This window comes from Callionymus lyra, chromosome 6 (assembly GCF_982586985.1).
Source record: "Callionymus lyra chromosome 6, fCalLyr1.hap1.1, whole genome shotgun sequence".
NCBI lineage: Eukaryota > Metazoa > Chordata > Actinopteri > Syngnathiformes > Callionymidae > Callionymus > Callionymus lyra.
This window is the reverse complement of record NC_141823.1, coordinates 22199412-22223587: the sequence shown is the minus strand read 5'-3', so window position 1 is coordinate 22223587 and position 24176 is coordinate 22199412. Positions and strand designations below refer to the sequence as shown.

General features: G+C 39.7%; 1 protein-coding gene across 1 annotated transcript in view; it reads left to right on the top strand.

Annotated features, from left to right (window-relative positions):
- The first annotated feature begins 4291 nt into the window (after positions 1-4291).
- Positions 4292-24176, top strand: part of LOC148077601 (SH3 and multiple ankyrin repeat domains protein 1-like) — a 28028-nt gene continuing 8143 nt past the window's right edge. The window contains exons 1-20 of the mRNA XM_087794295.1: positions 4292-4859; positions 7238-7441; positions 9768-9839; positions 9918-10026; positions 10158-10309; positions 10807-10974; positions 11145-11186; positions 11493-11609; positions 11703-11780; positions 12787-12853; positions 12948-13126; positions 13192-13322; positions 14122-14261; positions 15455-15562; positions 16005-16083; positions 21235-21317; positions 21390-21514; positions 23216-23351; positions 23473-23553; positions 24003-24011. Of these exons, the coding sequence (XP_087650421.1) occupies positions 4377-4859; positions 7238-7441; positions 9768-9839; positions 9918-10026; positions 10158-10309; positions 10807-10974; positions 11145-11186; positions 11493-11609; positions 11703-11780; positions 12787-12853; positions 12948-13126; positions 13192-13322; positions 14122-14261; positions 15455-15562; positions 16005-16083; positions 21235-21317; positions 21390-21514; positions 23216-23351; positions 23473-23553; positions 24003-24011 (2563 nt within the window). The 5' untranslated portion in view covers positions 4292-4376. The remainder of the gene's footprint in view (positions 4860-7237; positions 7442-9767; positions 9840-9917; positions 10027-10157; positions 10310-10806; positions 10975-11144; positions 11187-11492; positions 11610-11702; positions 11781-12786; positions 12854-12947; positions 13127-13191; positions 13323-14121; positions 14262-15454; positions 15563-16004; positions 16084-21234; positions 21318-21389; positions 21515-23215; positions 23352-23472; positions 23554-24002; positions 24012-24176) is intronic.

Genomic DNA, 24176 nt, shown 5'->3' with positions numbered 1-24176 from the left:
CCAGCGTAACATTGCGTCGTAGACCAAAGGCTTTGACAGTAATCAGAGAGCGGTTAAAGGAAATCTCACACTTGTTAAAAAGACGGATTCACTGCACAGCGTGTGTTCCATCCTCTGACAGAACAAGAAAAAGCTTCACTGTCAAATGTGGGAAAGAAGCCGGCCTGTATTCTATCACTGCGCTCCCAAGGGAGGGAGGCAAGTCAAGTCTAATTGGAGCAGTGATGGCTGGCACAGACCGAGAGAGTTGGTCGCTGGCACAAGATCTGTGTCGGAGGTTGTCGGGAAAGAGTAATAGCTGAGGAATGACAATAAAGAGGTGTTTGAACATGCAATTCCAGGACGCACATTGATGCTTGACAAATATGGAAGATTTTAGGTGATGAATAATACTCTCACGATTATTTACTTTAGCTTGTCAAAAAATCTAAAATGTTCCTTCTTTCACATTTCACCTCTTGATGAAATGACTCATTGTCCTTCCGTTCACGTTATCCTGCCTCTTTTCTTCAGTTTGATGACTCTGCTTTATGCAAACTCCCCCTCTCGTGTACACTTCTTATACTTTTACATCCCAATTAGTTTATTCCCGTCGACTCATGGCACAGGCCTCACACCCCCTCGTGTTGCCCGGTGCAACTCAATATTCCTAAATATTTAATGAGATTCTGTTCATGAATCAACCTTCTCTATTCCCCGCTGTGCACTTGAATGATGGTGTTAATCTGCGAGCGCTTGCGAATGAGAACAAGTGTTCCTGCCGCTTTTGTCATGAGAGAACTCGCTCACCTGTAAAATTGAATTGATGAAACAGGAAATTGAATGTTATCCTGAGATTACTGGTATAGCTGGGCTTTAATGATCTTTTCCTGGATATTATTACCACTGCTCATAGTGAATGTCAACAGGCCACTGGGTGAAATATCACAGCAACTATGAAGAGGAAACTTAGTTCATGATAGTTTTCTTTTTGTAACGGTAATTCATTATTTCAGTGACGCAATATATTGAAAACACTCAATAAATTCAATTATACAGGTGATATTGTAAGTGTCAAATCATTATTAAATTCTATGAATTAATCACAGTTATAATTAGTGCCACTTTTCAATCATGGTCTATTTTTTTCATTCTAATCTCAAGGATTTTGGTTAGCAAGTCCCATTTTGTTAAAAAACATTGTTTCGTGTTGGTCTTCTTGTTATTACATTGTGGACATTGTTTGGTCTGGTAAATAATATAATACTTGTTTATGATGCATTATGACTTACAACACTTTACATGAACCTGTTTTTATTTAAATTTTTGACTAATTTAGTCAAAGGACTAAGTTTATTCACTCCCGCTGGTTGAAACTAAAGGTCAAAACAGCAATAAGACTAATGTTTCCTGCATTTAAAATATCTCAAACTGTAGGTGACATTTAAAATGAATAAATAACATCAATTCATTGAAGATCTAATTCATTATTCTCTCAATTCTTTAAAGGTCAAACTTCAACTCTCCTGATTCCCTCACATGTTTCATTGAAGTCTTCCTCTCCAAGATGCGACTTACTGCATCATCATGACCATGTTTTTAAGTTATTACTTTATGAAGTTCCCCGCCGTCTGAAATCTCAGCGAATGAGAGGTTACGAAATTGGAGTTACTTATGACGTAATAATGGTATTCACTCCTACTCTATACATCTGTAATTACTCCCTGCTTTGATTATACAACAAGTCCTTTTGAGGTGGAGACTTCTGGGATTGATGACACATGGTGACAACCCTTGATAGTTGACAAAGTGTGGTTATGGTGTGGTAAGTATTTCAGAGTGTTTGTTCAAACAGACACATACTGATGACTACAATAGAGGTGTAAGATCCACTTAATAGACACAATAAACCATGTTTTCTTCGAGAAAATATCATCATGTTTGACTAACTATAGACAAAGGTATTTCCCACCTCAGGGAACAATATTTTGTATTTTGTGGCACAGCAAGTGTAGCATTCAGTTCAAACTTTATCTCACCGAGGCCCTATGCAATTGTGTGGGAACTTGATTGAGACCTTGGTCCCTACATGTGTTCCGGTGACAAAAGTGTCTGGTCCAGAACATTTTACATACCACGCCAGTCATGGCATTGGACCATAAGAGGGTCAACCAGACATGCTTTTTACTTAAAACACAATTTATTCCAAAGAAAAACACACCTATATTGTGTTGTACCAAGGGTAGAATCTCATAAGTGAACTAAATGGAGAAGACATTGATATAAAAAGACTCTCACTGACTAAATTCATAGAAACTGTTTTTCAGTGTGTAGTGAAAGTGTTCATCCATTGATGTGTGACGTCTTTGAGGTCCACTTGTTGTACAGTGCTAAAATAGCTGCTCTGCTCACCGGTTGTGCTGCTCTAATGGCAAGCTTGCTGTCCTGAGTGCTCTCAGGATGCTCTTCAGCGCACGTTGCTAAGAAATGTGAAGAATAATTCAAATGTCCACGGCCTCCACAAAATGAGGAGAGAACGTCTAACAAGGTTACAGGGAATTGTTCATCAATATTGTTTTAAAGGTCAATCGCATATTGACGGTGTTAGTACTTCACCAGTCGAAATCATTTTAAAATACCTTTTTGAATATATTTGTCAGCGGGGCTATTTCTTAGTCTCTTTCTGAAATCTTCATGTAAAATAATCAGTGCGATGTCTGAAGTGTGTATCGATAAAACGAAGACGCCATTTGGAGAATAGTTTTATTATTTTGGCTGCAACTTAATGGATGGTTGGTGTTTTGAGAACTAATAACATCAGCCCTCTCGCTAATACTAACTTTTGTCTTTCTTATCCGCAGAACTATAACCATAAACACCTGCCTTGAAGTGTCTTTCCTGCCCCAACACTTTCAGCTTCTCTCGCTGTCAGTCAAATACTGAACAACATTCCTTAACTAGGATTTAAACACGCTTTATTGTCTATTTGGTGGACATGACTTGCCTATTTGTCTCATTTAACATTATAATATTTTCTTTAAATTGTAATAGGTTACACTACTTTCATATCACATGCCCAAAAATATTGTTTTGGTGTTTGCTTTCAATGCAGCAACATGCGTGTCAATGCTATTGTGACAGAGATACTGTAACATGTACCCTCCTCCTCAGACTCAATACAATGAAACTCCTTGTAGCACAAGTTACTTCCTAAATCTGTAACACATGCAGTAACTCTGTCGTGGGTCGTGTTCAGAGAATGTCAATGAAATGTACTTGAATTGTTAACAGGAAGCACATCTTTTTTTCCTTCTTAGCTAGTCATGCATGGCAAATTAATATGAAAAATACTTTATTTAAATAAGTAATACAATTATTAAATGTAATGTACTATGTTGTACCAAGTAATAGATTACAGTATTTATGGTCATCTGAACTCCCACTTTATCAGCTTAATCCCTGATCCACCCTGCCTTCACTCTCCTCTTCACCTCCCTCGACTCATTAGAATGTTAAGCTGAAGATATAGTGGGTAATGATGAATAAGACGTTAAAAGTAAGCTCCAAATACAACTGTGACAGATTGATGATGATGTGTTTTATGTATCTTAATAACCTGGTCGCCTTCTTTTAGAGCAACATCCAGCTGGGATCCAACAGGGACTTCTTCAAAATACCACCAAGTGATTGTTGCCTCAACTGTCTGTGAACTACATTAGTGCTGCTACTGTTTAGATCTGTGGTTGCTTTGGTCTCTTCATGATCTCTAAGCAGTCAACAAATCAATCTGGTCCTTTAATAGCAGGATTCAAATGTATTTGCTTGATTTCACTGTTTAGTGTCTTGTTTCTGGGGTCTGTGCCGTGTTGTTTTACATCGATGTGAAGTCTTCGTCCAACACTGGAAGATTTTCTCATCTTCAGCGGCCACTGAATAATCCAGAGACGAAGCCGGAATGTCTTTAATTGCTATTCAAGCGTCGATGTCTGCTCTTTGTGTTGCTGACCTCGTGTGAGACTTTATCGAAGTCTCTCTCGTCTGCAGAGAACCTGGGATGCAAATGATCTGAATATATATATATATATAGCCCGTCTTCCATCCCGCTTATTCCCTGATGCAATCCCAGTGTCTAAATGGAAAATGTAGACCAGCGCGGCTCTGGTTCACACATGTGGATGGTTCAGCATGGCTAGTGTCTTGTTTGTCTGCAACGTGTATTTGGCTCACACTCCACTTCAGGGGTTTGAATGACTGGCGCTTATTCATTTCTCTGCCTTTTTTTTTTTCCACAGCGTGTTCCCGAGGATTTGAAGCCGGTGTCATGGGATAGCCATGATACGTCTCCCTGACGGCAATGTCACGCAGCCCTCTCTGCAGTGACCCCATGACAGAAAAGAATGCTGGGAAATAACGAGCCCTTTTATCCCAGCCAGGATAACAACGATGCGGCGGACGAGGAGGAGGAAGAGGAGCAAAGCGGAAAAGAGGAAGGTGGACAGGACAGAGAGAATGGAGGGTTAGAAGGTCAAGGGAAGGACATGCCCGCTGGACGCCAATCCTGGGAAGGCAAAGGCGGTGAGGGGGTGAGACCCGCGGCCCTCGTGGCCGGTAGACAGAGAGCGGAGCGGCTCCCGAGGCCCCCGAACCTCATTAACCGTGGTATCACGTTCATGTCCAATCAAGCACATCCACGGACCAATAAGCAGCAGCAGCAGCAGCACGTCAATGCGGCCAATCAGCAGGCTCATCACTCAGGGTCCGGCGCTCAGCTGAGGAGGCGAGCTCAGATGGAGCGCAGCATGACCACGGCGGCCACTCTGGAGGAAGCCTTCTTCACCATGATGGTGTTCCGGATAGGAATTCCCGACATCAATCAGACAGTAGGTGAAAGTGTGCTGGTGTGCAGGTCCAAAGTCCAAATAGCATCATGAAGGCTTTTTCACATTTTATTTGAGCTTCTTTAATAAATCATAATGACAATAACTTAATCTACATAAGATAGCCTTTCATATCAGACCGTTACTGATCCATGGACCGGGAATTGGGGACCACCGTCTCATACTACACAAGCCTGAGAGTAAAAAAAAACACATTTGAAAACCAATTAAACCAAAAAGAGCGGGAGGAGGATGCAGAGTTTTATTGTTTGTCCCAATACAATTATAAAAAGGAGCTGAAATTCTAGAAATCCGCCTTGCCTAGTATTTACTACATATGGGTTCAATTTGACAACATTTGTTTTAATTTTCAAGTCATTTTGTCGGGAGGTTTGGGAGTCCCTGAGACATTAAGATCAGGCAGAAACACACACGAAGACAGACGCACCTACTATTTTATAGACACAGATAATTAAAAACAAATTCTCTCCATCAGAAGCAGGTACAACCGCTAACATTTAAAAATGACTCAAGTAAAAAAAAACAACCCATTTTCACGGCAGCTCTTAAAGTCTGCTGTTGTTAGTGACTGAAAGCAACCCGTGGGAATCACAGGCGAATGTTTTTAAGTGAAAAACATGTTTTTATTTTTTATCTCCACTGTCTCACGACACATGCATTAAAAAAAATCTTGACTCTTTCTGAGGACATTTTTTCCTTAACACCCTGTGAGTGTTTTTCCTCGGGGTTCACACACGTCTGTGATTAGTTTTCAAACCTTGGATGGCGTTAAAGTCTCACCTGCTCGTGTTGACAGATACGAATTGACAAACAAACACGGTGTACATCCAGGTGAACAAGCCTTCTTTTTCCTGACCTCTCCCGTTCGATGTCTCAACTCCCCGAACATGCCCGCTGCTCCACATGTCAGCTAATCTGCCCTACATGAAACAGTAATTGCTAATTATCTAAAAGGTTTTTTAATGAGTTTTGGGAGAGCAAGGGATGTGACTGACACCGGAACGGAAAGAAATATGTGGAAATATCCTGCTGTCACGTTTTGTCGCTCTGACGCACATGAGAGACAAACAAACCTCCGGAAATCAGACGATGGAAACAGAGACATAATTTTATACACACAAGCCTTTATTATATCTGTGGACTCGTTCATCAGAATCAGAATCAGAATCCCTTTTATTATCCCGCGAGGGGAAATTCTTTTTAACAAACAGCAAGAGCAATATACCAGAAGAAAAATAAAAACACCCAGAAATAAAATATTAAAAAGAAAAGAAAGAATCTAAATAGAATAGAAAATAAATCTGCACTATATTATATACACATATTTACAAAAATAGCAAGAAAGGTGCAGTTAGATAATTATCTGGCTGTGTTGTTATTGTGGAGTCTGATGGCAGTAGGGAGGAAGGACCTGCGGTACCTCTCCCTCACACACCGGGGATGGAGCATCCTATCACTGATGGAGCTCCTCAATGCCCTCAGTGTGTGCTGGAGAGGGTGAGACAAGTTCCTCCTCATGGAGCCCAGCTTCCCTGGCTAAGATGGACTGATTACACCACACAATTACCTCCCAGGGTAAATATATCCTCACACACAGTCCAATCTCGTGTCTAACCTCAGGGGCCACCAACATTCTGCTGCTGCAACTGCACCTGCTAATGAACAGTGGCTGCAGATTCGGTCCCGCAACAACCACACAGACGAACCCAGCAATGACTGCCCAGGCCTTCAGAACAGAGTAGGGTGATGGTGGTGGGTGGGTGGGCGAGGGGGGGTGTCGAGGTGAAAATGTGCTGAGCTGTGCAGTTCGACCACCATTCTCTGCAACCGGAACAATGGGAGTAGATGCTCGGCTCGGACCCTCAATTCTTATTGGTGACATTGTCGATCCCCGGTCCGACCCTTCGTGGGACAATTACAACACAACGTTATTGTCGTGTGAGACGTAAAAGATTGAACTCTCATTAGAACAAAAGAAACGTTTAGAAATCAATCATCCATCCACATTATGGATTCAAAGGTATAATTGCACCCGTGTGAGCACTATTGAATATTTTATGCTTACATCTTCATAATTAAAGGTTTTCTCGCGCAACAGGAAGTTGGGGAAATTAGCTAGTGTGGATTTTTACATTTTTATAAATGACTAGCCATGGTAAAGAGAGGTGATAAACAATCCACCATGAGGTCAACTCCTGACATAATATGAAGAATATATTTCTTGGTAGGAGACTAGAATAAGACCTTGTCTCCATTTTTTAACAGAAAACAGAAAAGGAAATCTAAAAGTTTTTGCTCCATCTTATATATTTTTTATTGTGCACAAGTTGTTAATCTATCATCCCTTATCTGTCCCTCAGAGGTGTCTCCAGTTCGACCAGGACTGCTCGGTGTGGAACGCCAAGCAGCAGATCATCTGCTCCCTCACCGAGTCATTATGGGATGCCTACAACTACGGTCTGTTCCAGCCAGCTGGAGAGGGGAGGGATGCCAAATTCCTGGAGGAAGAGAGGCCATTGAGAGATTACTCGCAACCTTTTGAGAAAGGCGTGCCGTATCTGGAGGTACTCTGAGAAGGAACTCTGTCACCTTGTTAGACATAATTGCTGTAATGACATTTCAATTCAAGTCCATTTGGCTGAAACACACTTTTCTCATAATTATGTTAAAGTTATATTAATGTTCTGAAAATCAAAGGTTTTCAGTGAAGCAATTACATTTGACTACAGATTGATTTCTTCATTTAGACTAAGTCTCAGTTCATTATAAAATGCTCCTCACAAATTGTATTATTCTCCCACGCTAAAAGTTGATAAACGTTATTGTATAACAGTGCCATCTTGTGGTCATAGAGATCACTGCCGATTTCTATAGTTTTTATTATTCGGCGACGTAAGGATAACATGGACTCATTCAGAGATGATCAGTTCAGAACAAATTCTTTCTCAAAGTTCTCAAAGATCATGTCTTACAATTATTCAATACATATAACTGTGTAGTGTTCAACTAGCCTAAAACACTGAATTACTATTATTTACACGGAAAACCTTTATAAAATAAATAGCAAAATAAAATAGTTTGATAGTGGAGGAGGATTAAGGTAATGAGGAAAACTTAAAGAATTTATCAGAATGTAAAAGTCCTTACTCTACTTTCATAAGTGATTTTAGTCTTCAATTATACACCGATAATAAATAAATCAAATATATGATTATCTGAAATAATTTGGCGTAATGAACACATCAAATATATATATATACAGTAATACAGCATCTCAATCAAACATACCAACCTTCCTGTGGTCTGTTGCTGTAATAGAATGCATAAAGGTAAACGTCACTTATAGGCCATTGAATATACTTGAATAAAACACAATATTGTTTAATTATACAGTATATACTTGGAAAAAAAACAAATACAATTTACTATATATTAATTATTATTATATTAATATAATATATATATTAATACATGTTTAATGTTCTGTTTAATGGTGTTAACTTCATATATATAATTGAAACGAGTCACAAACTAACTGCATTAAATTGCTACTGTCCACTACTTTTTCTAGAGGGTGCTAAAGTACAAGTCAAGCTATCCGGTGGAACCTTTGACCCAAAGCTTCTCCTCCTGTTTACATTCTTCAGGGCTCAGATGAAGTCAGGCCTGTGAATTACACGAGCCAGCAGCCAAATATAGAATTAGTGATACATCTCTACATAGGTTCAGGTATTTATAGCAAGAGTGTGTATACGTAGATTTACTTTGTTGAACGTTTTTACCTTTGAGGGATGTTTTTTGTTACCGTTTTCCTTTTTTAGTTTCACAGTTAAACAGATGTTGGTTCCGATTCCTAAAGGTTGCTCCCTGCACCTCCTTCTTCACAGCAGCTCCAGCATCTGCCGCTGTGTAAACTTCAACCTTCAAGTAAACTGTTGACTAAAAAACAGACAAACAGGCCCAGCCAGGAAGGTTTAGACGACCATCATGTTGAGAGGACTAGACTAAAACCATCTGATCTCAGTTTAGTCATCCGCTCAAACATGTTTGTCTGTGACTCATGGCGGGTATTTAAAGAACAGTCTTTGTTGAGACCCCCACTAGAAAAGAACCAGGGACAAAATGTTCCTCTGGCCTGCAGAGTTTGCTGCAGACGATACTTGAAAAGCACAAAACTCTGTATGAAATGTCATTTAAGATCTGAGTGAGGTTGACAAGTGAAAACATATTTTGAATTCTTTTCAGATTGGAAAAAATGATTTTATAATATTGGCAAGTGTGTAACCAATCCTACAATGGCTCAGGCTGGAATTATTTTTGTTGGTATCTGCATTTATTTGTTGATTATCAAGGGTATTTTAAACCTCTTTCTGTTTAGTGTTTTGCCTTGAATTGAAAGATGTTTATATTTGACCAGGTTCACAAAGCGGTTTAAAAATCAAAAACAATACACAGTTAAAATATTTACTTAAAAGATCAAACAAAGGAGTCTCAGAAAATCAGGGCCTGCACAAATAAGATTGTCTTAAGATGTTTCGGAAGCATGTTCAGGAACCATCAGTAGATTCTGATCCACAGACCTCAGAGCCCAAGCTGGGGTGTAAGGCTGGATCAGATCAGTGATGTAAGGAGGAGCCTGACCATGAATAGATCTCAAAGTAAGAACCAGAATTTTAAAGTTGATCCTGAAAGAAACTGCCAGTGGAGAGTTTTAAGGATCAGAGAAATGTGAGTTCTTCTACTAGAGCGGGTCAGAAATCTCGCTGCTGAGTTTTGTATCAACTGCAGGCGAGACAACTCCTTCTTGTTAAGACATTAAAACAAACTGTTACAATATACTCTCAGGTGTTACAGTCACACCTACTAACCCTTTTCTTTCTCTATTACCAGTTTAGGTACAAAACACGGGTTTATAAACAAACTAATTTGGACGAAAAAGCCCTGGCAAAGCTCAGCACAAAGGTAAATGGTGCCTTTTGGTAAGCAATGCCGATGATAACAGTTTTTTTCATCTCTTGTTTTATGTCCATCTCTTGTCAGACAAATCTGAAAAAGTTCCTGGATTATGTTCAGACCGGAGCAATTGAGAAACTGCTAAAGATCCTTGATAAAGGTCTAGACCCAAATTTCCATGACCCTGACAGTGGAGGTAAGTTTGTTACTCAACTCTTTCAAACTTTCATTTCAAAGAATTAGAGACATTTCTGTCCCATTTTGATCATAAAGACAGTCCACTGAAAGTTGACCAGAAATTTGAATACTGCTGTTGACGCTTCTCAGAGACCCCCCTGTCCGTGGCTGCCCAGTCCAGCCTGTCCGTGGAGAGCATCAAGGCTCTGGCCCAAGGCGGAGCTCATGTTGACTTCCGAAGTAAAGACGGCCTGACTGCCGTCCACAAAGCTGTGCGGGTTCACAACCATGCAGCTCTATTGGTAAGCGAATCAAAATGAAGAGGTGAAAACTAAAAAATAATTAACTCCTTGTTTTCGCCTCAAAAATAATCTGTTTAAGCATACTCATGCAGCAAATATTCACATGTTTCTGCTTGGAAAACTCAATTATCTTTCGATTAATACTTCATTGCATCAGCTTTATAGTTTGACTTTTACATGTTTCTGGAGGCTTTTTAGAAGATTTGACGTTTTCAATGTTTTTTTTCCTTGAAATTGTAGATCAGGAAAATCATATTTGTAGATTGATAGTAAAGTAGGTCGCCACATGAACCAACCAGCTGATCATTCATCTGTAGACTGCTGTTTGGTTTAAGGCAACACTGGACCATGTGGACAAGAATCCACAGTATCTGTTATTCGATAATTAGCCAGAGAACAGACTGTCGCTTCCACAAGGGACGTCATGTTTTTACTGCTGTTGCGATAACACTGCTAACACAGCTAATGTTTACTTTTTATTTCATTTAATATTTCAGGCGTTATTTGCTTTGGGCGCCTCCCCAAACTACAAAGACCGCTGCGGGCTGACCCCGCTGTACCACACCGTGCTGACAGGGGGCGACACTTCCTGCTGTGAGACTTTGCTGTATTACAGGGCCAGGCTCGGGACCAGGGATGAGAATGGCTGGGATGAATCCCATCAGGTAACACTACTCAAGTGGTGGACATGTTCGATTGGTCACCGGTTTCCTTTCATATTCGTATGTTTACATCTTCGTGTCTCACTCAAATTGTTTCTTGTCTTCGAGGTTGATGTCAAGTCGTTTGTTCTCTGTTGCCTTCATGCACTCTTCTCTCCATTCTCTCTATATAGCCAAGGGATGACGAGGAGTTTGGAATGGAAGAAATACATAAGGTACCACCTGGTTCACCGTCCATCTTGTATTGATACTGTTGTTTTATGTTTGCACCGGCAGCAACTTGTCATGGCGTTTTGGTTTGGTTTTTCCAAACTTTCTTAAACATATCCAATGATATTTTAGTATCAAAATATGAGGAAACCCTTCATATGTTGTGTCTGTTGTGCAGTGTTTGGCCCTGACCTGCTTTTGTGAAAAAAGTAATTACGTATCTGAACTGTTTTCATCTGAGTCACTCTCTCCTTTAATTTGAGCAAAAGCTTCATACAAGGATTTCTCTGTTTCTATCTTAACAACACAAGGCTTGCCAGAATGGCTTTGCCCAGCATTTAGAGCATCTGTTGTTCTACGGAGCAGACGTCACATCCCAGAATGCCTCTGGGAATACTGCGCTTCACATTTCTGCCCTGTACAACAAAGCAAGTACACACTTATACGAATGAGTGAAACACAACTAATTCATGTTCTGGAGCCACATTTAATAAATCCCTTTTTCTTCTCCGACCTCTCAGGAGAGTTGTGTTCGCGTTCTTCTGTACAGAGGAGCAAATAAAGAGGCCAAGAACAAACTTGGTCAGAACCCCTTTCAGGTAAATACCTTTGTAACAAGCAGTGTTTGATTTAATGGTCACTTGGATATACAAACCCTTAGTTTAACATTTGTGTTCAATAGAAGTGCTGTCTTAAAATAAATGCTGCTTTACACAGTTACTCTTACAGCAAATCATTTGAGTGGAGTTTTATATAACATGGGATTTTCGGGAAATCACTCCTAATCTCTCATGAAATCCAATGAATCTGCACCATTTAACAAGATCCAATGATATTTAATCTCACTCTAATGTATTTTATATCTTAGCGATGAAGCGCATTTAATAAAACAATAGATATTTAATTTGATTTTAATTTAAATTGATCTATAATGACTGCAAAGTGATATAAAATCATATGTTATTCCTAAATTTAAAAAATAATAAAGATTTAAACCATCTAAAATGTACAGATTGAATGAATTTTGTTTTCGTATTTTATTTTACTTGGACATTAAAAAAAAGAAAAGGTTTTCAAAAATCTCAATATAATTTACAACAAGTACAACTGGAATAACTAGAATTAACAAGTTACACCTTATCTGCTAAATGAATGACACCTCATGTTTTTTTGGATTCATTTATTTAATTTTAAATGTAATGCAAATAACACCTTTTTCTGACAACCAAAATTGATTACTTGGTGAGTTATATACAGTATTTGATGAATTAATTTAAAAAAAGCACTAATGGAAACATTGTCTAACAGCTCTGTCTTTTTCAGTGTAATTTTACTTTTGGAAAAGAAAGTCTAAATGATTCAAGCGCTTCTGATTATTATGTGAAGAATAAAATTATGCATTAAAATGCTGTACATTATATTTAAGTCTGTCTGGTGTATTTGATTTAAATCATTTTTTACTTTTAAAACTCTTTTTGTGGTTTCTAGGTGGATAATTTCTTTTGTTATAGAAATCTATCAATATAATTGATTGCACATTTTAATTCAACACATTCAAACATTTTAACAAAATGCATGCAATGCTTAAACTATTACTTTGTTCAGTTGGCAGTGATTTCTGGTCACTTTGAACTTGGAGAAATCATCAAAAACCACAAAGGTTCAGATATTGGTGAGTATCAGTTTCTTTAATAACGTTTTTGTTCAAAATGAATCTGTAACAATCAACTTTCCTTCTCATCAACCTCTCCCAACGTAATCTTTAGTGCCATTTTTGGAATCGCCAAAATACGTTCCCATGCGAAAAGCAAGCGCCTACACCTTGCCTCTTCCCTCGCTCCCCTCCTCCCACCCTCTTCTGCGAGCCAACAGTGATAACAGCATGACCCAGTCAGACCCAATAGTTCTGCCCAACAAGGCTGGCACAAATCCCAAGCAGGGTCAGGTACTGAACACCTAACATTACGATGTTCACCCCTTAAGCATTCACACACGGGTTTGTTCCTCCAGGGTCAACGCAGAGCCTCCATCGGAGTGAGAAGCTCCAGTAGCCCCAGGAATCGTAGTCGCTCTCCTTCCAGAGGCAGAGGAGGCCAGAGTGACACTGAGGAGAGGCACCGGCAGCCACGTGGAAGACAAGGGTAACACTTTCAACCTTCAGCTATCTATCTTTTGATATGCTTAAATAAAAGAAATAATTCAAATAAACTTCCTTGAACTACAGCGAATTATGTTAAAGCGACAATAAGCAAGTTTAAAATATTGTCTCTGATGACCCCGTGTGTCAGAAAAATGCAACTGCAATTCCATCGCCAAATACAGCATGAACTTTTGTTCAAGACAAGATTAAGTCTCTTGTTGTGTAGGTTTCTGGGTTTATCTTCTGGTAAGTTGAAAAGTCTTACAAAACACCGTCTCTGATCCACTGCTGAAATAACAGGTAGATTGTTCTACTACAAGATGAATAAACCAGTCAAGACACAATTATGTTAACATTGTCAATTTTAAAATACAAAATATTTGTGTGTTCTTACTGTCTCCAGTTGGCTTAATAACCATTTGTATAGTCAGTAAAAGATTTCAATCAGTGCATATTATTTCCCAGTAGGTTTGTCTACAGCACACTTCATTAGACCTCACTTCATTAAGTTCAGTGATCAAAACACAAATATGTCGGTGTTTCCTTTTATATAAATAACATTAACGAATGATTAAAATAATAAACTCGTTTTGTGAAATCACATCTTTCATACCAGCATAGTAATAGTTTAATCAGCTCATATTTTACAAGGTCAATGAAGTAAAAATTTGAACAAAGCTTTTTTTTTAATACATTTCTATGGCTGATTCCTGTCGACATGCTGAGGATGCCGAGTGTCGTCTCACTTTAGCCCCATTTCAGTGACTCACAAAAGTTCTTCATCATTGCCTTCACTCCAGAGCGACCTCGACGAGCAAAGCTGGAGGTCAGATGAAGCGCATGTACAGTGCCGTGCCAGGCCGCCTGTATGTGGCCAGTCGTGCCCACGCTGCCACTGGCGACAGAGAACTCTCGCTCAACAAAGGTGACAAAGTTAAAGGTGAGAGCAAACATTTGCAATCATTCATATCGAAAGAATTCTGGATTCAGTTATCAGTAACAGCAGTGATCCCCGACCTTTGTTACACCTTGGACCGGTATTAATGTCAGAATTATATTCTCAGACCAAATATAATAAACAAGTGGCTATGTTTTTAACTCATAGCCACTTGTTTATTGGTTTATTTTCTGATTAAAATTGCCTGAAACAAACTTCTTGACGTGTCAAGTGTCACAGGCTATTGTTACTTCAGATAAAACACTATCTGTAAAAAAAAATGTAAACCTCTTTCAAACAGTAATAATCAATAGAACAGAACATTATATTAAACAAAAAAAAAGACTGGTAATAGTACCCGGACCATGGGGTTAAAAAAAATAGATGCGTTAATACCAGCCAGCTTCTTAATTTTAGGGAATTTTTGAATTCTGTGTCTTATTTATTATGTTTAAATAATTTAAATCCAATTTTTTTTTTCTCCGTTATTCACTAGCATCTTGTTTGACTTAATAATAAATTAAGTCAAACAAGATGCTTGTGAATAACAGAAAAAAATAATTGGATTTTTGTTTTGTCAACATACACTCTTGTGAAAGTGTTTACTAGAATATTCTTTTATTGGACGTTTTGGTTACTCGATTATTTATCACGGGGTCCAGTTGGTCCACTTCAGGGTGAGGTGCAGGACCTGGTAACAATGTTCTTGATTATGGAAAACATGTTTTGTCATTAAAGTCGAAAAAAAGGTGGAATTAACTGGCTCATCTACTTTCTCATCCAAGAAAAAAAAAATAGAAATACAACCCACCTTCAATACAATGTGAATAAATGCCTCCAGGGCGGCTCTTCAGTGAGGTTTCTAAACAAGTGTAAAAACTGTCCTTTGATAAAATGACATGATGATGATGGATGGACGAGTGGGTGGTCAGTTGTCAGTAGGAATCTGTAGATGACGTCAGTTTAGGAGGAAGAGCTTTTTTTTCCTCCCACTTTTTTTTGTTGGACAACATTATCTTATTCGTTTAAAGTGCTTAACAAATACACATTGATTTATTAATGTAGTACCAGTTAAAGGTATTATTTATAAACGATCCCAATTGTTGTAATAATTAACCTTTTTCATGATAAGAATATTTGATGTTGAAAAACTGTTACGTGTATATTTTCAACAAACTACTTCTGTTTTCCTGTAGTGTTAAGCGTCGGAGAGGGCGGGCACTGGGAAGGAACCGTCAATGGTCGCACTGGTTGGTTCCCATCAGACTGTGTGGAAGAAGTAGCTGCTCCAGGAAAAGTCTCAGGTAACACAGAAGTTCAATGCACTCCGCTGAAGCCGGAAAACTAGTTTTGAGTTTTCACATTGTTTATGTTAACATACAGTGAGTCAATATAAAAAGGCTGATCTGATACAGAACACTGCAGATAACAATGGCTGACAGAGCATATGATAGAGGGAGGAAGTGCAGGAATATGGGTTGCCTACAGCCTCCAGCAAGAACCATCTTTTATGTCAGTGAAACAGCAGCACATGTCACAGCCATGTCTACCAAGAGGCCATTTCACCGTCCAATACTTCTGTTACAAGCTGCTAGCTCCACACTACACAGAGCAAACAAGCCCAAATGTCATGGAGAACACGTTCAAGACTGCAATTACACTGCATTTATTTTTGTGTGGGAGTAGCACTTGCATAAAGATGGTGTCTGGGGGAGATAAAAGCATGTTTTCATTTGTTCCTTTCAGACACGCGGAGCGAGAAAGGGAAGAGGAAGCTTTTCCGTAACGTTACAGTAGGAGCTTATGATGGCACTGATGGACCCAGGTGAGAGATAATGTCACTGATCTAATGACTAGACGTTCAGAAATCATCAGGCGTAAAGTGGCGACATAAAACCAGAAATGAAACTAAACTGTCAAACAAAGTCTGACATTTCATGGACGCAAATGGAACGTACAGTAAATCATCTGTGAAAGTGAAAGTCGAAAAAATGGATAGTTGTACTGAAATGTGATCACAGAAGTAACTTTCCAATTTTAAATTTCACTTTTTTAAATGTATTGCTGTGGTGTGAGCTGGAGAGCAGGCTATAGTAAAATGTGGAGTAGGTCTTGCTTTGATGCATTATATAAGCATTTATATTCAAAGTTCCTCCTTAATTGTATTACTTTAATTTGAAAAAATACATCATTACATTTATGCTAATCCAAACAAAACCTTTTGGATTCATCCAGCCTGTCGTATCTCCTTTCAGATAGATTTAAGTTTGGAATAATATTTCTATATCACATGACATAGTGTAAATGCACCCTCTTGGTTTTTTATCAATATTAAATACACCTAGTAACACATACTTTATTATTTATAATTTGCTCTCAAACTGATCTTCTCTAAAATAAAATAAATATAGATATTTTGCAAAATTTAAAAATAAATTCTTTTGATTAACGTTGAAGAAAAATCTTCCATAACTTCCAGAATTCAATAATTGTATAAAATGTGTTAATTTAGTTTATTTATTTCAGAAAATTACATTTTTTCAAAGTTTTTAGTCCTTTTCCTTAAAATACATGTCTGCAGCTGTTGCTAAAGGCACAGAGAAATGTCACTCTTTTCATTGTCTTTTCTTTATAAACTGACATCTTTCATCCGATGCTTCATCATCGGATCGAGTGACATGGTTTACATTTGAGATTAATGTTCAGCTTCCTTGTAGGAAACTTGTGGCCAATAGACACTTTTAGCTCAGCTTCTGTTCTGCCTGACATACTTCTGGTTCTCAGAAGTGAGGGCCTGACACCGGCTCATCAGTGTCAGGCCCAAAGAAGCCTCAGCGAAATGCATTGACATACTAGCAAGAACAACGTTTCAAGTTTTAGAAAATCTACTATTAAGATACAGACATTTGTACCTAATGATCCTGGAGCTTTACTGTACATTTTTAGATAGAAGACTATTAAACAACTACTGCTGAGAAGTATATTATTAAAGCTATTAAAAGATCATTCGATATTCTACAATCATTACAGAGTATCCGAAGGGCAAAACAGTATTGCACTCTCGTCTCCTTGAACTGAAACAGCAACAATCTTCCTTCATTTTCCCCCTTTGTTCACTCATGTGTTGATCCACTGCTGGTCGTACAATCATTGTTGGGTTGGACGTCACCTGTCATGCTGGTATGAAGCGTCTCTGTGTCATTTCTTCAGCCTCGGGGCCACTTGCGTCCACATTCTCTCTCTCTCGTCCTTCATTGTGTTCTCGTGTGTGAGGTTGGATCGTGGTCGGCCACTGCAGCTGGTTATCGTGAAGCAACACATGCTAGTTTGAGAGACAACTTGTGTCTGTAATTTACTCTGACTTCCAGCTGATGAGTCATTTTGCAGGCTGGAGTTTTGGTGGCGTTGCATGTTAGAAGGACTCATCAGTCAACGCCTTGCAGGGGGGGACGGGGACGGGGGGGGGGGTGCAGTTTCTACTGAAGACCATTTCAAAGTGCCTTGACGCAGCAGCGTAACATAGCAGTTACTGGAGCGACGGCTTTGGTTCGCTTTAGTTGCTTCATTTTGGTTTCATTCAGCTCAAATATGAAGGCAGGTGATCCGGATCCTGGTCCCCTCCCTGCAGACCCTCATTTGGAGTAAATGTCAGGCGAGATGAAAGTTGGCGAATCTGCATGTGGTATTAAACGCAGGGTAGGAATCAGCTGCTGGTGCATCCGAGAGGCACCGGCGGAGGTTCGTGGAATCGCACTCGCCATCGACCATCCGTCCCCCTCCCCCCATATATCCCTCCTCGTAATGGAACTCCTGCATTCAGGACACCAGCGACATTGTAACGGTGGCTCGGCTTTCTTCCGTCACATTGTCGTCCTCCTCTTTTACGTGAAGGATGCGGGTGCAAAACCTGCACAGCTCCTCCTCCTTCTCCTCCTCCATCTCTTCTTCTTCTTCTCCTCTCGCTCCCCCACTCTCTCTCTCCTTGAGCTCTCGCTGGAAGACAGGGCGAAGGGAGGAGGTTGAGGAGGACACGCAAGCGAGCGAGGAGGGGGGGGACATGGAATTGGGGGTATGCGGAGAGAGGGATTTCTCTCTCTCCCTCTCCTCTTCGTGGCCATCACTGGGCCCCAGAAACAGGAGCGTGTGGTTCATTTACAGGTAGCGGCTGTTTCCTCATTCATTGGCTGGCTATGGATGTGAGGAGAGGACAATGGAGAGAGGGGAGAGGTAGATGATGCTTCTGAGAGGCTGAGCCTTTTTTTTTTTTTTTTTTAATGGCAGTCTGTTGCAATATGTTTTTTTTCTTTTTGTGGTGTGTGTGAGCGTATGTGTGTCTGCTGTGTCCACATCAATGACATCTTTCTTCATAGTGAAGGCATGAAAGGGGACAAAGACTGCAGCGTTTTTTTTTATTTCAGTTATTCTTCTGTGTATATTTTGTAATGTGTTTGTGTTGAGAGCATGTAACAGTCACACATCACTCAGACAGTGTGGGAGTATTTCATTTTCTGTGGGTCATGATGTTTTTTGTGCTGCTTTTTCATTCACCCAAGACTTCTCAGCCGTGAAACATTGCAATATGTCCGATGTAATGTTGAGCGTAAATTCTGACCTAACGGGACTTGAGAAGGGAAGTGGCAGGAGTGTAGCCGTGTCACCGACATAATACTGCTCATTTCTGCGTTGGGGCGTGTGTTTGCATGCATGTCTCATTCGTGTTTGTGCCGATACGCACACTGCAAATAAAGATGTCATGTTTCACAAATTGAGTATAATTCATGTGTGGTGTTCAATGTTAATACACGTCACGTCACCTCATTCTGTTGCCATTAACACCCCTGCTAGTGGAAACCCTGGACAGGCAGTGTGTGTCTGCTGCAGCCCTCGGCAGGTAGAGGGTTAAAAAAGCTGTCGTTAGTCACTAGTATCGTGGGTACGGAAGCAGGTAACTCGGGACACATTAGGTTGTCGTGGGCTTTCGAGCTCCTCTGCTGAGACAGGGAGAGAGGTAGAAAAAAAGCAGAGAGAAGAGCTTTCAACTATTGACGAGAACCAACAATCGATGAGGTGATTGATGAGCTGCACAGTCAATCAGGTTGTGTTAACTACACACCTTAAAACACGAGTCAAAAAACATCACGGCGTACATGAGATGTTACCAAGCGGCCGGCTGGATTCCGTCCTCCCACTCCGTGCTACTTTGATCCATGGAGGAGAAAAGCATGATGGAGGACAGGGTGAGAGAAAGAGAAATGAGGTGTGAGGACCAGATGGAGAGAAGGCGGGTTTTTGCGTTGGCGAAACAGTAACATTGACGGAGACAACACACAAGAGATGGACCTCGTTTGGGGAAATTTGCCGATCGTCTGTTCGGTGCTAAAGTTTTCGGCTTCGCTTGTGAAGTCTAGCTGCTCGCTCCTGTGTGTTGATGTGCTTTAGCGAACCTTGCATGGCGCTCAGGCCAGTTTATTCATCAATAACACTTTCATCTGTGTTTGTCACTAATAGTTTCACATAACCTTCCTTTTTCAAACGAGTTTAATAAACAGGTAAATGCTAAAAGTAACTTAGAATTTGTTTGTTACATGACTTTGATGAGCAAAGTGATAAAAATAAATGAAAAATATAAAAAGAGTTCAACTTTTAGCCATACTCGTATTTTTAAGAGGAGCTGCTTTGTACTCGTCCTTCAAAGACAGCTGACAGCTAAATATTTAAAATCACATTTCCGTGCCGCAAACACAAATCACAGAGCAACTCAAGCCGCTTTAGAAGACCTTCTTTTGCAGTCAGATCTACTCTTGATGAGTGGAAGGCGTCTGAGGCACCACTAGTATCCTCAGTTTGTGAGTGAAGATGCAATAGTGTACAATCTGTCTTTCAAAGATACTGCCATTATTTATTGGAATTTCAGTAAAATAAATCTGGATTATACTTCAGGTGAGGGTCTCCAAAATGTTATTTCTTAATGAAAATAGATATATTTGAAGAACATTCATATTTTTTCATTTTTATAGTGCAAAGTTTGATGAGAAAGTATGTGAATTTGCAACTATTGAGAATGTTATGTAACCAGACCTTTAAGCAAGACAAGATGTTTTCATAACCCTTTAGCGACTTTTATTATTTTTAACCCTTGTTATGAATATGCTTTAGAGCATTGACCTGATTGATGTATTCTTTTTATGGTCAAAAGGAGGAGTACATTTGAATTTGTACTATGATGACTTTAAAGCCATAATTTAAGTGTCAGAAAATAAGACAAACACAAGATTATGCATTGGGTTGGTAGTTCATTTTTGTTAATGGAGCTGAGTGAACTGACATTAGTTGTAAAGTCATAAATGAGTCATGTGATGTCGCCGTGTTGTGGCGTGACATCCGTTTGACCCGTCGTGTACGTGGATGAGTGCTTGTAAATCCGCTCGGCCAAAAGAATCCGACACACAATGGAACCGAAAAGTAGCTTGTAAGGTCATTTAGTGCTCTGCTCTCCGGCTCACTTACACTTTAATAAGATCGCGTCACTTTCTCCTATTTCTGGACGTGTAGAGGGAAAAGGATCTGTGTTTGTGGTGAAAGATCAGAGACTGTCTTTCCTTCAATATAATTTAAGTGACTCCAGTGTTGCTGTGAAAAGACCTATAAAGCAAGATACTGACAAAAGCAGCTGGGTTTAATGTTCTTGAAACTTCTCACTTGTCCACTGTTTAACACCAATTCCATCTCTTGGATCAGTCCATCCTGCATTTCACAGCTCCTGTGACATTCATTTATTTTTTGGTATTCGTGTTACATCCTGCAGTGTGATTCAATAATGTGATGCAGTAAAGTGTCAGAAAACACTTTGCATGTCAGACTTTTCCGTCTTTTTCAGTTCTACTTAGTCATCGATTACTGATTCAAATGTATCTCTCTGTTTCGGTCTCATTCTGTCCCACTCTCATGGGTCTGCGCCCCCCTAACTCTTCACAAGTGACTACATCATTAAGGAGAAAACAGTGCTCCTGCAGAAGAAAGACAATGAAGGCTTCGGCTTCGTGCTACGGGGAGCCAAAGGTGAGTCGTCGTCGTCGCCCGCTACTGATCGGGTCACTTTGTCCACTAACGCCAGGATTTCTGTCTTCGCAGCTCAGACTCCCATAGAGGAATTTACACCAACGCCGGCGTTTCCGGCGTTGCAGTATCTGGAGTCCGTTGATGAAGGCGGCGTGGCGTGGAGAGCCGGGCTGAGGATGGGGGACTTCCTCATCGAGGTGTGGATGACAAGTCAGAAATTGAATCACGCAAACTTAGTTATTGAACTAAAGTATTTTGGCTAATGATTTGCACCATTAAAAGATGTTGTCAAAAGAGGACCCTTAAACAAAGGCTTGTCAAACCATTTCACTAAGACCTTCTCCATACAGGGACGTCATCGTCTTTATTCACAAAGGGCTACCAGGACCTGTTTGATACAAACTTTTAAAGTAAAAACAGTTTTAGAGCAGATGATCCTTTCTTATATTTTAACAGTTGAAAAATTATAAAACAATTATTTAGGCACCGCTCCATTTTGACACATGCCTCGTTTAACCTTTCATCCGAAAACGACGATGGGTTAAATCTGTATAGCTGAGATGCAACTTTTTGAATTGTACGCCTTCACAGCCCGTCGTCGTCTGATCTTTCTTCCCAAAAGTCCACAAATCACAACAGTAATGCCAGACGATTGCTCATTTTAGGATTGGAAATAATGAAACAATGTTCAGCTCCCCTTTCATTATAATGGGCAGCAAACAACTGTCCACGACATGTGCTCTACTTTCAGAAGTTGACCAACAGAGGAGTCAATTGCAAACACTCATTTTTGGGGCAAATATTTATCTTGTGAATGTCAGAATTGAGCTACAGCCGTTGATCCTTCTTGTAGCACAGAGCCAACCTGCTTATTTCTAAGCATGACCTGTAATAACAACTTAACTACGTGGTCCGGCCAAAAAATACATCTCTGCCTGAATGCTCGAGTTTTTTGCTACTGTTTTAAAATGCACTTGTATAACAACACTACATTCTCCCTGACTCAGGGGCCCAACTATTTCTCTAACCCACTTCTGACACCATTTGTGACAAATCATTTCTCACAGCCCTCTTCTTTAAGTAAAACCAAAGACTGCTTTATTAATGAATCAGAGGTTTAATTTACTGTGGTGTCCTCTCTTTTCTTTTCAATTCCTCTTCTAAACTCAAGGCTCGGGGCCAAAAATCAAATTAACGTTCATGTTGATGACCTAAAAAGATCCCAGTATTTAAGATGAGATAAGGAGCAGACGTATTCAATACCAACTATTAAAAGAGACTTCCAATTAGAGTAAAACTGAAGGAAAGTAAATAATTCATAATGAATCAAGCCAATAATACCACAGTCATACTTCATGTCAAAGACTGTTTGGTAAACATACATTTTGTTTGTTTCCCAACCTCGACTGTGAAAAGGTCCCTTGTGTGATTGACTTTGACTCACCTGTACAAGAGGCTCATTACACACATGATGTTATCTGGTGTGAGCGAGTGTGTTCATTATTTCATGTCACTTTAAAACTTATTTTATATTAACCAACTTGTTTAAGTTGGAGATTTAGCAGTCTCGTTTGAGGAAATAACATTTTATTTTTACTGTGTTGGAAGCTTTCTTAACACCTACTCAACATGGGAATATTAACAAAGCAGCTGAAACCATTAAATCAACTTCATAAAATCTCTAGAAGCATCAACAATGATACATTTCTACAAGAACATTTACACTTATTTATTGATGCAATGTATCATTTCACTGATACATCTGTAGAAGCGTATAGCTATAAACAATATGTACCAGATTTAGGTAGAACTTTATTGATAGAAATGTATTGTTTATTCTAATTTAATGAGAACAAGTAGCGTTTGCTCTGAAGTTAGATGTCCTCTTTGTGTTCCAGGTGAACGGGCAGAATGTGGTGAAGGTCGGTCACCGTCAGGTGGTCAACATGATCCGTCAGGGCGGCAACAGTCTCATGGTAAAAGTAGTCATGGTTGCCCGGAACCCTGAGCTGGAGGACACTGTGCGGAAGAAACGTAAGCTTTTATGCTGGGATGTTTAACTCTGTGTGATGTCTGCTAGAGAGTGGTTGTCAATGGCAACAGAGTATTTGTTAGGAAATACTTAACTGCGTTTGGCTGTGGATTCTCTTGGCAGCCACACAGCAGAGCAAGAGACTGACTCCTCCCGCCTTAGCCCTGCGCTCCAAATCCATGACGTCAGAGCTGGAAGACATGGGTAAGATTTAAGAGGGACTGAACTCGTCATGAAGTAAGGAAATGAAGCCTGGGCAGCCAAAAGAATTATCAGGATAATATATTCCCTGGGGTAGCATTATGTAATGAACACACCCTGAGTCATATAAATGTGTTTATATTTCCACCTCGGCGATGCACTTTCATGACATGTGTTCTTGAATATTGAGTCATTGTCAAATAGATCATGAAGCGCGAGTATTAAGGTGCGTCTTCAGCACTCACTTATACGTCAGGCGCACTAAATACAGGTACGAGTGATAAATCACCATGGTAACCCACCCACATCATGATCTAGCTGTAAGGAAAAATCACATTTATTTATGATATCATTTAAGTATTTGAAATAAGTGATCAACAGCAACATGTATTGTCTGACCATTTTCTTTCTCTAACACTCTTCTCTGCTGTTCATTTTGTTGCCGCCTGCAGTGGAGAAAGGTGCGACAAAGATGTGTGTTGACGTCAATGTAGTTACTGCCTCCACCATCTTCAAAATCCTCCTTCCTCTCCTCATGACCGCTCCCACACCATCACATGTGTCTGAGTACGCATTTCATCCTTTCATCTGCTTCTTAAGAACTTATCAGTGGACTCACTCTGTGT